The sequence below is a fragment of the Somniosus microcephalus genome, chromosome 11 (assembly GCF_052327205.1).
Source record: "Somniosus microcephalus isolate GS21.2 chromosome 11, FLI_Smic_1.0, whole genome shotgun sequence".
NCBI classification, from domain to species: domain Eukaryota; kingdom Metazoa; phylum Chordata; class Chondrichthyes; order Squaliformes; family Somniosidae; genus Somniosus; species Somniosus microcephalus.
The window spans coordinates 212451307-212468092 of record NC_140997.1 but is presented as its reverse complement, the minus strand read 5'-3'; the positions used below and the strand labels follow the sequence as shown (position 1 = coordinate 212468092).

Here is a 16786-nt window from a genome sequence, read left to right as displayed (position 1 = left end):
GTGTAAGTGTGCAAATGACAGCTGCAGAGGTAGTGTGATGGGTGTAATGGTGCACAGGTGAGAGAATGTAGTGAGAAATATTTTTATTCTATTTATATGTACTGTATCTGCAGGTGACAAGATTTGATGTTTCTGTGAAGCCTCATCTGATCGGGAGAATTGACAGATGGCTTCTGCAATCACACATGCAGCTGCCATCTGTTACTCCAAAGGAGAGAGTCATTGGTGAGCCTGGGCGCAAGGGCTCACCTTTGGACAGCGATTGTCAGTGTTAGACAGCACCGCAATGCTGTCAAACACTGACAATTCATCTGTCAAAAAATTATGGGGCCTGTCCCTTTAAGAAAACCGGCAGATGAAGCGTCATGCACTGATGTCATCTGACACTGGCTTTCCCTTAATTGGCTGGCAAGCCCACAGGGCGGGCTTAACAAGGCCAATCAGGGCAAAATAGCGTTTGTTCATCAGACGTCGCTGGGGGTGGGACTCGAACCCAGAAGGCAGCAGTCCCGCCCCAACTCGTCTCGGCTGGCAAAATCCAGCCCGATGTTTCCCCTCGTGGAAAATCTAGAACTAGGGGGCATAATTTCAGAATAAGGGGGCACCCATTTAAATCGGAAATGAGGAGAAATTTCTTCTCTCAGAGGGTAGTGAATCTTTGGAATTCTCTTCCCCAGAGAGCAGTGGAGGCTGGGTCACTGAATATATTTAAGGTGGAGATAGACAGATTTTTGAAAGGTAAGGGAGTCGAGGGTTATGGGGAGCAGGCAGGGAAGTGGCGTTGAGGCCAAGATCAGATCAGCCATGATCTTATTGAATGGCGGAGCAGGCTCGCGGGGCCAAATGGCCGACTCCTGCTCCTACGTCTTATGTTCTTATGTACAGACCACTCTTTGGACCTGACTCTTCAGATTGCACAATTTGCTGAAAAACATTTTTGTTTGCTTTAAATATGCGGATTGTTTACATTACATTCTCTGTTGGGTCAACACTTGTTGGCTCAACACTTGTTGGCAAGTGTAGGAGTTGGGTCAGTGCCACTGTTGCTTATTAACAGAGCTCAGAATAAAGCCTAGTTTCTTGTGGCTCGTTTGATAGCACAGCATTGTTCAAGATGAAGAGAATGCTGTCCTATCTTTTATTAATTTCTATTCCAGCGTTAATATCCTCTGATTTCATAATAACGGAATCAGAGCATCATAAGGTAATGTACGATTTATACTGCCAAATATTTATAATTTTTTTAATTGACTGAATCACTGTTTAAACTTTTTTTTTTTAATTTGAGCAGATTGATAATACGAACCCTTTGTCAAATGATCTGAACGTGGGTATTCAGTAGTTAATCCAATCCGTACATGTAAAATAACTGGGCTTCATTTAATCACTGCGAAATGCTATCTCAAGTAAAATATAAAAGGATTAACTGTTGATTATAAGTTTCATGTCTGAGCTTTTTGCATTTCCAATCATACCACATGTTGACCTCACCAGTCTCTCACACTAGAACTGTAAATATTTTCTAACCTACCCACTAATGCAAATAAGAATGATTCAATGAAACAACCAGGTAACTTTTCCAAATTAAATCCTGAGTGAGAGTAAATCAAGGGCAATTTTATGAATCCTCATTGAACCCTCAGGTTAGGTTAGTCTATTAATCACTGTCTAGCATCTAATTTGCTTTAATGGTGTGTACTGCTTCAATTCAGTGTGAGTTTTATTTTGTTTTGCGTCTACTCTTGGTTGGCCGTAGCTGTCAATGTGGCCACAAACTGAGGACAATCTTTGTACAAAAGGATCAATTATTATGATGTCGTTCCTGTAAGTTTAGCAATATGTAATTCTATTATCAATTATACTAAATAACACAGTATCACCGGGCTTATTTTGTACATAAATCTCAGTTATTTTGGACAGTACTTCAACCACAATGAATGCATTTTGTAACATTGATGTGTTGGTCCTTTTCTTGGCTGGCAACAGAAACGAAGCACCGAGGGACATGGCACAAAAGTAGGTTTGATTTCTCCGATACTATTTATTTCAGTAACAATTTCTGTTTTTCAATATGCTGGGTGATTTTTAGTAGTTCTGTTAAATTCTCTTCTTCTCTGAACAATCGTTTGATTGGCTTTGTTTTGATGATTTATTGGGGGTGTGATTTTGTAAAATGTCCTTCAGAGGATACCATTCGTACACTGTGACCATTTCTAGTAAAAATATTAGATGCACTTTATCGCTAATGTTCCAGTAAAGCAACACACAGCACTAATGTAATTTAAGTCTGACCTTTCTAGTTATTCTAGTTTCTTGCTTCAGTCACTTCTCATTGAAATGTTACTCCTTAATTCCCTTCAGCATGTGAATGAGCTTGAAATCTACAGCATGAAGATTGATTGCAAAGTTACCTCTCGATTTGCTCACAATGTGATAATCAGCCGAGTGGTAAATCGAGCAAATGAGTCGAAGGAAGCCATCTTCGATGTGGAACTGCCCAAAACAGCCTTCATTACCAACTTCAGCATGTGTGTATCAGTTGCATTATTCAGTCAAATTAACTAATTTGCATGAAAGAGCTCTTTTATATTTGCTGTGTGAACATGTTATATATAGTGTGAATGTTTTATATTGCATATAAAACCAAAGATAAAAAAACCCTGTGTTTTTCTAGGTCAACAAATTCATTTTGCTAGTACAAATTGCAGCATGTCTGAATGTTTTGTCATGATGCTTGGCTTATTTATGCACCTTCGAGGCCTATAATCAACAGTAAAAATATAACTTTCATTGTCAGTTTTCCTGTGTTTTGCTTGTTGCAAAGTCATTGCTACTGACTGGCCATTTCTGCTAAATTAAAATTTAACTTTGTGTAATTAAATACACATAAGAGCACTCCCCAAGTCTACTAACAATAAACTGTTTAGAATTCAGTGGGACTATTTGAATTTGCCGCGCCGTTTGTATCTTTGATTATGGGGGAAAAATTCGATACCTTTGCACCTCCTATTAGTGCCTCCAGCGACGATGTCATCGACGTGCACAGCACCTCGGCCGCAAACTTCACTCGTGCCCCCTGACCTACTGCCGGATGCTATGTCCGACAGGGTCAGGGTGCCGTGTTTTGGGGCTGCCTGCCGGCACCTGCCCCCTCTCGCCTCCTCCTGTGAGGTGCTGGCTGCGATCGGTCAGCCCGCCCTCCTCTTGAGTGCCGGGCTCGTTTGCCGGCACCCCGCTCCCCGGTGGCCCAGCAGGGCCCCGGTGTACGCTGCCCTTTAAGCTGCTGCACGCAGTGCTGCGATATTCAATGGGAGCTCCCCAAGAGGGAGGGGGAGCGCTTCCAGTAGCGCCCCTCCTCCTGCTTGGGGCGCTACCATTCAATTTCAGGCGTGGGGGTGCTAACCTTTTCAGGGTGCTAAAAGTAGCACCCTGGCAAAGTTAGCGCCCCAAAGGGGGTGCGACCCAATTTTTCCCCCAATATATTTTTTAGGTCACTGGGTTTGCCTGTTTGAATTCAGGAGACTGTGGCCGCGAATTTGCCGGCGCTCAGAGGGTGGGTTTGGAGGTGGGTACACTGTCAAAATAGCAAAGATTGACAGTTGGTGGGAAATCCGCTGTGAACCCGCTTCCACGCAAGTCTCCCAGGTTCCGGGTCTCTCAGCGGAGAACTGACCCGACACCAAGTGGTGGGGGATACAATTGAGCTTGTTGAATGGCTTGTTAAGAGCCAATTTAATACTATTTTGAGGCTTCCTTGCAATTTTACGTTCTCCCCCACGGGTTACCCGCTGTTCGGGGAACACGCCAGCTCACCCTGGCATGATTTGATTCTGCTCTGATGTTTCTGATATACTGACAGCTGCAGAAGTGGTGTAAAGGATGCCATGTTGCAGATGGTCAGTTTCAAAGCGCAGAAAATGTTGGTTACTGCATTTTTAATACATATAGAGATTTCTTTAGCTTACAAGTTTTTAGATCCAACTGTATGTCCAGTGCCACCTCATTGGGAGAACCTCTCTCGCCATTGACAGATCGCTTCTGTCATCTCACCTGCAGCTGCCATCTACTGCAGCAACGTCGGTGCCCTTGAAAAAATCAGACCTTGTTCCTCCGAATCCTTCCATGATCAGCCCCAACACCAACATCACCAGGCACACCATCACCAACAATATCACCAGCCTTCTCTGCCATCAACTGATGCTGCACTGGACACAGGGCATCATCCCCTGACAACGTTGCTGCCCGGGAGGCCAGCGATGGCATCACCATGGCCAGATTTACTTCACTTGACGCTGTTAACCCTGGCTGCCACATGATGCGCCAGGTTGACACCATCCCACACCAGCACCGTGAAGCATCCCTTTAATGTCCAAGCCATTCCATGCACATTCATCACTATAGCGGGCAGGGGGGAAGTTATGTCTAAACATTCACTCGAATTCAGTAAGACACTTCTCAAGGTGTGCTCAGATCTGTCCAAATAAGGGGCACTTTTGGAAAAAAAGATTTCACTGTATGACAGCACATTACCAGAAACTTCACATGGACATTGGCTAAACCTCTCAAGTGCCTAACCTTGTGTGTTGTTAGTTGGTATGCTTGCAGTAGGATGAGGATGAGTGTGAGGGGTGTTTAGTGAGATGGGGAAGTGATAATGTAGATAGAGAGGGTTGGGTGGAGGTGCAAGGTAAGTTGAGTAAGGATGTGCAGGAGAAGGGTATGGAAGGCAGAGTGATGGGGATGTGTTGAGTGGCACAGCAGGGTGAGTTTGTGTGTGGCTTTGCAGTAACGTATCGTGATCCACAGATCTTTGAAAGATTGGCACCACTGCAGCCAGGGACCCTGACAACATCCCTGCTTTTGCCCTCCTGTGCAATGTGCAACCAGGCTGCGTTGGTGTCCTGGGGAGGTTTCTTCCGCCCTTGTAAGGGAAGAGAACCTACCTGCATGCTCTGACTCCCTCCATAAGCATATGGAGGGAGTCATTGGAGAGCCTGGGGGCAAGAGTTCACCTTTGTGCAGTGCTTGTCAGTGTTTGCAGCACCTCAATGCTGTCAAACACTGACAGAACAACTATCAAACTGGATGTGGATGTGGTCCCTTTAAGGAAACCAGCTAATGACGCGTCATCAAATGATGTCATCAGTCCCGCTTCCTGTTAATTGGCCGAGAAGCCCGCAGGGCAGGCTTAAGAAGGCCAATCGAGGGAAAACCCCGTTTACAGAGCGCCTGCAGCCAGGTTCGTGACTGGAACACGGAAACCAGCTCTCCCGCCACCATCCCGCCTCCGCTGGGAAATTCGCGGCCTGTAGTTGGTAAAGGTCTGTCTTAAGTGTTGCTTCCTTATTGGTGGATTTAGAATTTATCCATTAATGAGGGGACAACACTGAGAATAAACTATCAGTTCTGTTAAATTGAAACAGGTGAACTAAGCAGCGTAAGAAATAGAAATAGAAAGGACAGAGATTTTGTGAGAGGGTGATACATTGGGGCTTTGTAGCCCAGGGGCCAATGGATCAATGCAATGGGTTGCACAATAATAGAGGCAGTCAACCTCTGTTTCACTGTGCAGTCTTGTTATAATATATAGTTTACAGAGCTATAAGCTGATAATGGGAAAAACAGTTTAAAACTCTAGATCCTACAGCAGTATAAGCAGTAGAGCCTTGGGGCCCAGCACTAATATAATCAGCAATATCCAGGACCTTTGCTGCTATCTTAATATTCCAGGTCCAAGGTCATGTGCCAGTTGAAATGAAAAAAAATTCACAAAATGTTAGGACGTAAAATATGGAATGAGAAGAGGTCATTTGACCCACCAAGCCCATTCACTGACCATATCCAATTTGCACTGTCACAGACTCTACCCAACTTGTTTAGGGGTTAATTTTTACCCTACCCACCCAGCAGAAACCGGGCAGATGGGCAGTTAAAACTGATCAGGTTTGTTCCTTCCTCGTTCCCTGCGATCTTAACCTGCAAGGTTCTTCAGATGGCTGAGGCACCTGCCTAAAGCAGGCAGAAGCCTCTCAAATTGTTGCAAATCCAGGTCGTATTACATCACTAGGTCACCGATTGTATTTTAAGTGAGACCTGAGCGGGAAAGCCATCATGGCTGGCCCAGCAGGTTGGCAGCTGTTGGGAAGGACGAAGAGGCACAATACTTATTTCCTTTGTGGAGCCAGGGCAGACAGGGGTGTTCCCCCGTATCCCAATAGGAAAGCCACAACCTCCCCTACCATGGACAGCAGCCCCCATCCCTCCCGTGAGACCCTCCCAAAACCTTCTCCCACCACTTAGCTGGAGGCAGATGGGTGGCCATGGGCCGCCCGATCTTTGGCAGCCAGCAGCCACTCTCTGCTCTCTTCTGGGCAGGACGGGGACTGGAGGTATATAAATGAGGACCATTGTCTAAGATCACTGAAGAAGTGCTGCTACTGCTGGCAGGTGGGAAATTAATCTGCCAGAAACCAACTCAATTAAAATCCACCAACCGCCACCCCCCCCTTAGTCTTCCGAGTGAGGGAAGCCTTCCAATTATATACCCAGAGCACACAGGAACAAATGCTCACTATCTCAGGTGATTCAGATTTTATTGCATTACGCAAATCGACTGGGCACAGTGCAGGTTGGCTAATCTGTTTACTACATTGGACAGAAACCAACCTCCCCCTTGCAATTCCAGGAAATATATAAAGGCCCCTAAGTTCTCTGAACTCGGTGTGTATGTAGCATTCATTTCCGATTCAAACATTGACTGTACTATTTATATGTAACTAGCTGGAGTGCCTGGCGGTGCCGAGGGATTTTTGAGGGCATGTTGTTATGAAAAAAGTACAAATAATTTTTATATATACAAATGAGTTTGTCTGTCTGTCTGTCTGTGTGGGAAGGAGAGAGAGAGAGGGAAAGAGAGAGGGGGAAGGAGAGAGAGAGAGAAAGGGGGAAGGAGAGAGAGAGGGGGAAGGAGAGAGAGAAAGGGGGAAGGAGAGAGAGAGAGAGGGGGGAAGGAGAGAGAGAAAGAGGGGGGGAAGGAGAGAAAGGGGGAAGGAGAGAGGGAGGGGGGAAGGAGAGAGAGAGAGGGGGGAAGGAGAGAGAGAGAGGGGGGAAGGAGAGAGAGAGGGGGGGAAGGAGAGAGAGAGAGAGGGAAGGAGAGAGAGACAGAGAGGGAAGGAGAGAGAGACAGAGAGAGAGAGGGAAGGAGAGAGAGACAGAGAGAGTTTGAATCGCGGCAGCTGAAGGAAGAAGGCGAGCTCTCCCTCCCTCTCCCACCCCTTCACTCTTTCCCTCCCTCACCCTCTCTCTTTCTCCCCCTCTCTCTCCCTGCCCCTCTCTCCCTGCCCCTCTCTCTCCCTGCCCCTCTCTCCCCCCTCTCTTTCCCTGCCCCCTCTCTCTCTCTCCCTCTCCCTGCCCCTCTCCCCCCTCTTTCCCTGCCCCTCTCTCTCCCTGCCCCTCTCTCTCTCCCCCCTCTCTCCCCCACTCTCTCCCTCCCCGCTCTCTCCCTCCCCCCTCTCCACCCATCTCTCTCCCCTCTCTCTCCCCCTCCCTCCCCTCTCCCTCCCTCCCTCCCCTCTCCCTCCCTCCCCCTCTCTCTCTCTGCCTCCCCCTGTCTCTCCCTCCTTTCCGGTACCAGAACGGAGTCAGTCCGACACCGGGAGGCCGGGTGCCCATCGCTCCGAAGTGAGCCCGGGGTTCCCCATTGTTAACGCGGCGGGCCTTTGGATCCGGTTGCCCGTGCGGCAGATGAACGCCTTTCGCTGCGGACTCCCGTGTCCGATTTTGGTCGGGGACGGCTCAAAGAGAGGGGGGGGAAGGAGCGAGAGAGAGAGACTGACTGGGGGGAGAAGAGAGAGAGAGAGACGGGGGGGGGGAAGGAGAGAGAGAGAGACATTATTTTAGCTGCAGGCCCGGCCGGTCTGTAATGGCCGCCACTCACCTCAGGATTGGTCAACCGCTATTTTGAACGTTTTTTAAAAGTAAAGACGCCTATGATACTCCCCTGATTGGTCAAGTACGCCTATGAGACTCCCCTGATTTTTTGAATGCTTTTTAAAAGTAAAGGCGCCTATGACACTCCCCTGATTGGTCAACTGCTAATTAGCGGATTTTGTATGTTTTTTGAACGTTTTTTTAAAAGTAAATACACTTAGGACACCCTCCTAATCATAACCTTTCTTTTGATATAACATATGTGTAGGTACGCTCTATAACTTTTGAGTGATGCCCGGACAGACAGACAGACACCACTATCCTTTTATATATATAGAAGATAGATTACACAAAAAGGTATTTATTGGAGATAATAAATAGCTTGGGTGAACTGCATAAACCGTCAAAATTCCCTTTATTACATTGTAATTCCTTTCAGGTTTCTAATTAATTCTGTTTATTTTAACCTTCCAGGGTTTCTAATGCTGATTTTCATTCATTGCATCTTTCACTAGTGTGTTTCACCAGTAAGCTGTAGCTTTCCATAAGGTTCTGAGATCTTCTTATCATCTGCTTGCATCATGCTCAGTTTTGTAACTTTTAGCCAGGGCCACTGGAAAATAACCAACACATTTTTATCACGGATTCTGCAAAAATCATGCCACACGCCCCCATCCCCCAAAATCCTGCTGCTCCCTGTGGACAAGAATTCCTGATATCTCAGTAGTTTTGTGAGATCAGTATTCCTGGCCTCAGTTTGTAGTGTACGTTGGTCCCCAGAGCAGCAGCCTCAAGTTGGATCCAGGAGCAGTGGATGGGGAGATGATTTGCTGTGTGAGTGGGTGAGGGAGAACAGTGCCAGTGTGAACAGGGGAGTTACGAGGAAGAGCACCAGCTTGAACTGAGGAGTGGGGGTGGGGGCTGAGGTTGGGAGGTTGCTCATGGGAACTGGAGTGTGGAGGTGAAGGCTGTCAACATTAACTGAGGGGAGGGTGGAAAATATTGCCAGCACAAACTGAGTGGAGAATAGTGGCAGTGAGAACTTGGAAGGGAAGCAGTTTATTAAACAATTTTGAAAAAAATTACCATTTCAGATTCAACAGGAGAATACCAATACATAGCCACAAGATTGTCAATTTCTCTGCAAGAAATATTCCAGCAATCTTCTGCAAGTTTCCAGTTGGCCAGCTTGTACCTATTATTACAAATAATTTGTAGGCATTTGAGAAATTATTGGCTAGTTTTTCTTTGTAAACCTCTATTCAACTTTCAAAATCTTTATCTTTCTATTTTATATCATTTGTAAAAATTAGACTATGTAATGGCAAATGTTAGAAAGTTGGGTTAGTGCATAGAATTATTGAAAGTCTCTAATTCACATTAATCTTGGAACACATTGGCAAAAAATGTAATTTTCTCTTACATTAAACCTTTTGCTGAAATGCTAAATGATCTAAGATGCAACTTATTGCATAAGAATTTACACTTGATATGTAATTTGTTTGAATCTAGAAAAGAACAGCTGACCCTATTCATTCCAGACTGGAGCATTTTTCTCTTCCTTTATCTCTGTCTGACAGTTTTTTCTGGCGGTTTGCAGTTGATGTGGACTCCTATTGCTGCACATTCCATACTTCTGAGATTGTCTCTTCCATGGTTTTGAGTTCTCCCTGCTACATGCCTCCAAGGTCCCCTTCTTATCTCCTCCCTGACTTTTCTGTGCGCTTAAGACCATCTTTCTGCTTTCAATTTGCTACATGACTCCAAGACATCTGCAACCCCTATAACTCTAGGACTGACACCTCTCTGTTTCTGAAACGTCTCCCCCTTGCTCCCTGCTTCCAAGTTTCTCCTGTCCAGTTCCTGACATCATCCTCCTCGTCTCTTTTTCTCAGAAATGTCCTCAACTCTGTTTCCAAGACAACCCTCCACTCATTTTTCTGCATCCATGGCCCCATTCGGTGCCCACTCAGTCTTTTCAAGATCGCCCTGCTAGATGCACGAATACGTATTAGAATATAGTAAGGTAATTAATAATTAGAAGCATATTAAATTGGTGCATATCTTCCTCCTTGTATAGTATGAATGAATGGAATGAAGAAAAGTAGGTTAAATCTGTTAATTAGCATCTAGTAACTAAGATGAGGAGGTTCCGCAAGATGCCTATGTTAATATGAATTGAGTATCTGAATTAATAGCTCACTCTCCTGTATCCGCAGCTTTCCATTTGTGATGGGAATAAATCTTTATTCAACAGATATCCTACCAACTAAAAGATATGCAAAATGTGTGATGTGATTTTTCAAATCTTGTGTTTTGTGCAAAGATTCTTTTTTTAAATAAAGAAAATGTAAGAAGAGACCAGTGGAAGATGTATGAGATGAGGAGACAAATGAATCAGGTTCGTGCTACATAACATTCATGTGGTTTCTCCCTCTGTAGGGCTCTAGATGGAGTGATGTACGTGGGAGCTGTGAAAGAGAAAGAAGTTGCTCAGCGACAGTACCAACAAGCAGTTTCACAGGGACAGACTGCGGGGCTTGTAAAGTAGGAACAAATTCATACCATTTTAGTGATGACCTCCATTCATTTTTATTCATTTATTCCCCTCACTATTGTAGTGATCAATAGCATGTCATTCTATAGTGGACACTAGGTGGAGCCGTAGAGCTGTATATAGCTGTATGTATAAGACTACACTACCCAGCTATATATTATATTAAGACTACATTACCCATGAGGCTAGGCTACCCACAAGGCAGCAGTCAAGATGGAAGCCTCTACAAGATGCTGTACAAGTCCACATGTGCTCAATAAAATAACTAGCAAAAGCTAGCTGTGTTCATAATAAGAATGTCTATTTATTAATGAACATAACAACTATCTGACGAGTGAAACTCCTTGGGATAGTGTCCATGTAAGTATCAACTACAGTACAAAGAAATGAGAATAGAGACATGAAACTCCAGTGGTCAGTGCCCCTCCTCCCACTCCCATAGACAGACCCTTGTTTATTTATCATTGTCTCTTGCCAAGCCAGTTTTCAACCCACCTGGCTAATGTTTAATTAATTCCGTGCAGCCTTTTCGAAATCTTCCAAAATCAGGGGTAATTCTGCTGTTCTGAGCTTCCAACAGGAAACTCGGGAATCTTGCTGGGATTGAAGTTTTGGAAATCAGAGTTAAACTGTTGTTTTATTAAAATTTCATTCACGGGTTGTGGGCATCACTAGCAAGGCCAGCAGTTAGAGTTGTAACCCTATCTCCTACACTGGCTTCCTGCACACAGAGATTCCCTGCTGGTCGGGCAAGGTCACAGAATCACTCCACCTAATTAACTTCTGACAAGCCCAAGTATATTATGCATGCTAGATAACGTAGATTTACTGATTGCATCCACCCGATCTAAAGGTGGAACTCGTGCGAACCCAATTGGAAAGTGGGCAGAGATCTGTAATGCCAGATTTCCGCCCCCTTTGTGCATCATACCCATTTCTAGGAAAGGGGAAAACATTCACATCTAAAATAGATGGGATCTGTCCCCGAATATTGATTCGGGGACAGGACATCCTGCTCACCATCTCTCAACATTCTGGCATGCAAGATGCAAGATTAGTAGAAATACTCTACTTTTGGAAAACCTACTTTGTCCATGCTGCTGGTAGCTCAAATAATACCCAGTTCAAATAATTAATTCACGTCACAGTTCTGGTTAAGTCTTCTGCTGAGATATTTCAGCAGATAAACTAGTGCCATTTGATGCCATTCTTATGTTTGATACTATTGTTGTTATTAATCTTTGCTAACATACAAAATAATAGATAGAGGGGAGTGACAAGAAGGTTATGCTCTTTTATGTTGCCCCTTGACGACATCATGCAAAAACACAGCGTCAGTTTCCACATGTATGCTGACAACACCTAGCTCTACCTCACCACCACTTCTCTTGACCCCTCCACGGTCTCTAAATTGTCAGACTGCCTGTCCGACATCCAGTTCTGGATGAGCAGAAATTTTCTCCAATTAAATATTGGGAAGACCGAAGCCATTGTTTTCGGTCCCCACCACAAACTTTGTTCCCTAGCCATTGACTCCATCCCTCTCCCTAACATCTCTCGGAGGCTGAACCACACTGTTCACAACCTTGGTGTCATATTTGACCCTGAAATGAGCTTCTGACCACATATCCGCACCATAACTAAGACCGCCTATTTCCACCTCCGTAACATCGCCCGTCTCCACCCCTGCCTCAGTTCATCCGCTGCTGAAACCCTCATCCATGCCTTTGTTACCTCTAGACTTGACTATTCCAATGCACTCCTGGCTGGCCTCCCACATTCTACCCTACATAAACTTGAGATCATCCAAAACTCGGCTGCCCGTGTCCTAACTCGCACCAAGTTCCGTTCAACCATCACCCCCCATGCTCGCTGACCTACATTGGCTCCCGGTTAAGCAACGCCTCGATTTCAAAATTCTCATCCTTGTTTTCAAATCTCTCCATGGCCTTGCCCCTCCCTATCTCTGTAATCTCCTTCAGCCCCACAACCCCTCGAGATATCTGCAATCCTCTAATTCTGCCCTCTTGAGCATCCCTGATTATAATCGCTTAACTATTGGTGGCCGAGCCTTCTGTTGCCTAGGCCCTAAGCTCTGGAATTCCCTGCCTAAACCCCTCCACCTCTCTTTTCTCCTTTAGGATGCTCCTTAAAACCTACCTCTTTGACCAAGCTTTTGGTCACCTGCCCTAATTTCTCCTTATGTGGCTCGGTGTCAAATTTGTTTTGTCTTATAATACTCCTGTGAAGCGCCTTGGGACATTTTATTACTGATGTGCCTTCAATAACCACAAAACTAGAAGTTATAGACTTTAACAAGTTGGCTTTTAATCACTAAGATCAGAGCTAACATCTCAACACATTGACTGGCTCACAGGAATGAGTCATACTGATCCTGGGATCTTTATGTAAGAGAAGTCAGGGGCAGAGCCAAGAGCCAAGACCTGGAACCTTCCAGGTTAGTCAGGAAAGAGGAAGTGAAACTATACACCGTGTGGGGGAGGGTAATATACATGAGTGCAAAACGAATACAGGCAAGCCAAACAGATTTCATTACATTCACCCCTTCTTTAGATTTAGTCCATCGGGGTGATGTTTCTTAAAAGTTGGTATAAGTGAGTCTGTCAGGAGGTTTTGCGGTTCTCAGTGATCGGCGCAAAGCCGGTTGGGGTGCCTCTAGGGGAGTGGATTCTGGTTCCTCCGCTGTCCGGGCCTCCGCAGTGTCTTCCAGGTTATCTGCAGTGTCCTCCAGGTTAAAGTTGGGTATTGATACCTCTGGGCGTCCTGTCTCTTTGTCGTGTAGGTCTTCATCGGGTGGTCTCCCATCGTTCTCTCCGCTCCCCGAGGGAGCGAGGTCTTTTATGGAAACAGTGTCCTCTCGCCCGTCAGAGTATTCGATATAGGCGTACTGAGGTTTGCATGGAGGAGCTGTACCTTTTCCACAAGGGGGTCCGTTTTATGGCCTCTCACGTGCTTCCGCAATAGTACTGTCCCCGGAGACGTCAGCCACGCGGGTAGAGATATGCCCAAGGTGGATTTCCGGGGGAAAACGAACATTTTTTCGTGAGGGGTAGCGTTAGTGGCTGTACATAACAGAGACCTTATGGAGTGGAGCACGTCTGGGAGGACTTCCTGCCAGCGGGAGGTCGGAAGGCCTTTTGACTTTAAGGCTAACGTGACAGCCTTCCAAACAGTAGCATTCTCCCTTTCCACTTGCCCATTACCCCGGGGGTTGTAGCTAGTGGTTCTGCTGGTGGCTATCCCCTTTGAGAGCAAGAACTGGCGCAGTTCGTCACTCATAAATGACGTCCCCCTATCGCTGTGTATGTAGTTCGGCATGCCAAACATGCAGAATAGATTACCGAGACACTTGATGACTGTGGCACTGGTCATGTCTGGGCAGGGAATGGCGAAGGGGAAGCGGGAATATTCATCGATGATATTGAGGAAGTATACGTTACGGTCGGCAGAGGGAAGGGGTCCCTTGAAGTCCAGACTTAGGCGCTCGAATGGCCGTGTGGCTTTGATAAGGTGTGCACGGTCAGGCCTGTAGAAACGAGGCTTGCATTCCGCACAGATGCGGCAGGCTCTGGTCATTGCCCTGACCTCCTCGATGGAGTGGGGCAGATTGCGGGACTTTATAAAATGGTATAGTCGGGTGACCCCTGGGTGACAGAGGTCGTTGTGGAGACCCTGTAATTTGTCCGTATGAATGCTGGCACACATTCCCCGCGATAGGGCGTCTGGGGGTTCATTAAGGGCTCCCGGCCTGTACATAATATCATAGTCGAACGTGGATAGTTCGATCCTCCACCTGAGTATTTTGTCATTCTTGATTTTCCCCCTTTGTTTGTTATTAAACATGAAAGCCACCGACCGCTGGTCGGTGAGCAGGGTGAAACGTTTGCCGGCTAGGTAGTGTCTCCAGTGCCGCACTGCCTCCACTATAGCCTGTGCCTCCTTCTCGACAGAAGAGTGCCTGATTTCAGGTCCCTGAAGGGTTCGGGAGAAGAAGGCCACAGGTCGCAGCTAAGGCAAAGTCTGACACATCGCTTTCGACTTGAAAGGGAATGCTTTCGTCCACTGCACACAGTGCAGCCCTTTCAATGTCCTGTTTGATACTGGTGAAAGCCTCCCGAGCTTCAGCTGATAGTGGGAAGGATGTTGATTTAATGAGGGGTCGGGCCTTATCAGAGTAATTGGGCACCCATTGGGCATAATACGAAAAAAATCCCAAGCACCTTTTTAAAGCTTTGGGATTGTGTGGCAGGAGCAGTTCCTTTAGGGGGCGTAATCGGTCAGGGTCCGGTCCAATTACCCCATCTTCCACCACACAGCCGAGGATACAGAGACGGGTTGTGTTGAAGACACATTTGTCTTCGTCGTAGGTTAGATTCAGTTTTAAGGCAGTTTTTAAAAATCTCGCAAGATTTAGATTGTGGTCTTGCTGGTTGTGCCCGCAGATAGTGACATTGTCCAGATAGGGGTAGGTAGCTTGTAGTTTATTCTCATCAACTATGCGGTCCATCTCACGTTGGAAGACCGAGACCCCATTTGTTACCCCGAAGGGCACTCTGAGAAAATGGTAGAGGCGTCCGTTCGCCTCGAAGGCGGTGTATGGGTGGTCCTCCGTTCTAATGGGGAGCTGGTGATACGCGGATTTGAGGTCGATAGTCGAGAAGACTCGGTATTGCGCGATCTGGTTGACCATTTCTGATATGCGGGGTAAAGGGTAGGCGTCCAGCTGGGTATAAATATTAACAGTCTGGCTGTAGTCAATTACCATCCGTTTCTTTTCGCTATTTTTAACTATGACTACTTGGGCACGCCACGGACTGGTACTGCATTCAATAATGCCTTCCCGCAGGAGTCTGTCCACTTCCGCCTTGATAAAGTGTCTGTCTTCCAGACTGTACCGTCTACTTTTGGTCGCTGTGGGCCTACAGTTCAGAGCGAGATTAGCGAATAAAGAGGGCGGGCTGATTTTTAAGGTTGATAGGCCACAGACTGTGAGTGGCGGCTGGGACCCGCCATATGCTAGCGTGACACTTTCATGGTGGCACTGGAAGTCCAGGCCCAAAATTACATTAACACAGAGTTCTGGCATCACGAGGAGTTTAAAATCCTTGTAGTCCGTGCCTTTTACAGTCAGTGTTACCACACAGTAGCCCAAAATGTCCGAAGTGTGGGGCTTAGCAGCCATAGCAATTCTGCTCCGTGTAGGGGTTACCGTTAATGAGTGCTGCCGTACCAGGCTAGGGTGGATAAAACTCTCGGTACTCCCACAGTCAATTAAACATTTCGTTAAATTCCCGTTAACCTGTATGTCCATCATGGATTTTGTCAACGGGTGTGGCCTGGATTGATCCACCGTGATCGAAGCCACTGTTGGGCCCTGGGCGGCCGTTGAGTCGGGAAAAGATGGTGGATCCCAAGATGGCGGCCCGCACAGCACGCACGAGGCGGTGACGGAGTTGGAAATCAGATTCCCCCTGCAGACTTTGCTAAAATGCCCCTTTTTCTTACATTTGAAGCATGTAGCGTCCTTCGCTGGGCATCGTTGTCTGGGGTGCTCGGCCTGGCCGCAGAAGTAGCATTTCGGGCCTCGAGACATTGCCGCTGTAGTAGGACTCCTGGGTGAACTTCTGTGTGGGGACTCCGGCGGTGTAGAGCTGGTCTGAGACCTGGATGGGGAAGATGGCTGATTCCAAGATGGTGGCCCGCTCGGCGCGCACGAGGCGGTGAGGGCCGCATGGCCGGAAGTATAAGAGTCAGAGTTTTTCTGGGCCACGTCCAGCGATCGCGCAGTGGCCACTGCCTTTTTTAGGTCCAGGACCTCCTTCTCCAGCAGTCTCTGCCGGATATAATTCGATTGGAGGCCCGTGATGAAGGAATCGCGGACCAATTCGTCAGAGTACACATTGGCCGTCACGGCCTTGCAGTTACAGTCCCGGACCAAGTCCTTTAGGCCCTGTAAGAAATCGTCCATTGATTCCTCAGGTCACTGCCTGCGTGTAGCCAGCAGATGTCTGGCGTACACTTCGTTTACTGGCCTCTGGTATTGGGCCTTCAGGATAGTGATGGCCTCCATGTAAGAGGTGGCGTCCCGGATGAATGAATAAATCCGATGATTAACGCGAGTAGTCAGTAGACTCAGTTTATCTACCTCGCTAGCGGATGAGGCCCTCGCGAAGAGTTCGAAGCATTTGAGCCAGTGTCCAAATTGATTTGATGCTTCAGCAGAATGTGGATCCAAGTCCAGACGCTCTGGTTTTAGGAGTCGATCCATCCTGGTATTCT

At 46.7% G+C, this 16786-nt stretch overlaps 1 protein-coding gene across 7 annotated transcripts in view; it reads left to right on the top strand.

Moving 5' to 3' along the window:
• The first annotated feature begins 1076 nt into the window (after nt 1–1076).
• LOC147111196 (inter-alpha-trypsin inhibitor heavy chain H3-like) overlaps nt 1077–16786 on the top strand; it is a 137013-nt gene continuing 121303 nt past the window's right edge. For all 7 annotated transcript variants that reach the window (XM_086001856.1, XM_086001854.1, XM_086001853.1 and 4 more), the window contains exons 1-4: nt 1077–1204; nt 1987–2016; nt 2362–2528; nt 10372–10476. In XM_086001856.1, coding sequence (XP_085857982.1) covers nt 1115–1204; nt 1987–2016; nt 2362–2528; nt 10372–10476 — 392 coding nt within the window. In that variant the 5' untranslated portion in view covers nt 1077–1114. The remainder of the gene's footprint in view (nt 1205–1986; nt 2017–2361; nt 2529–10371; nt 10477–16786) is intronic.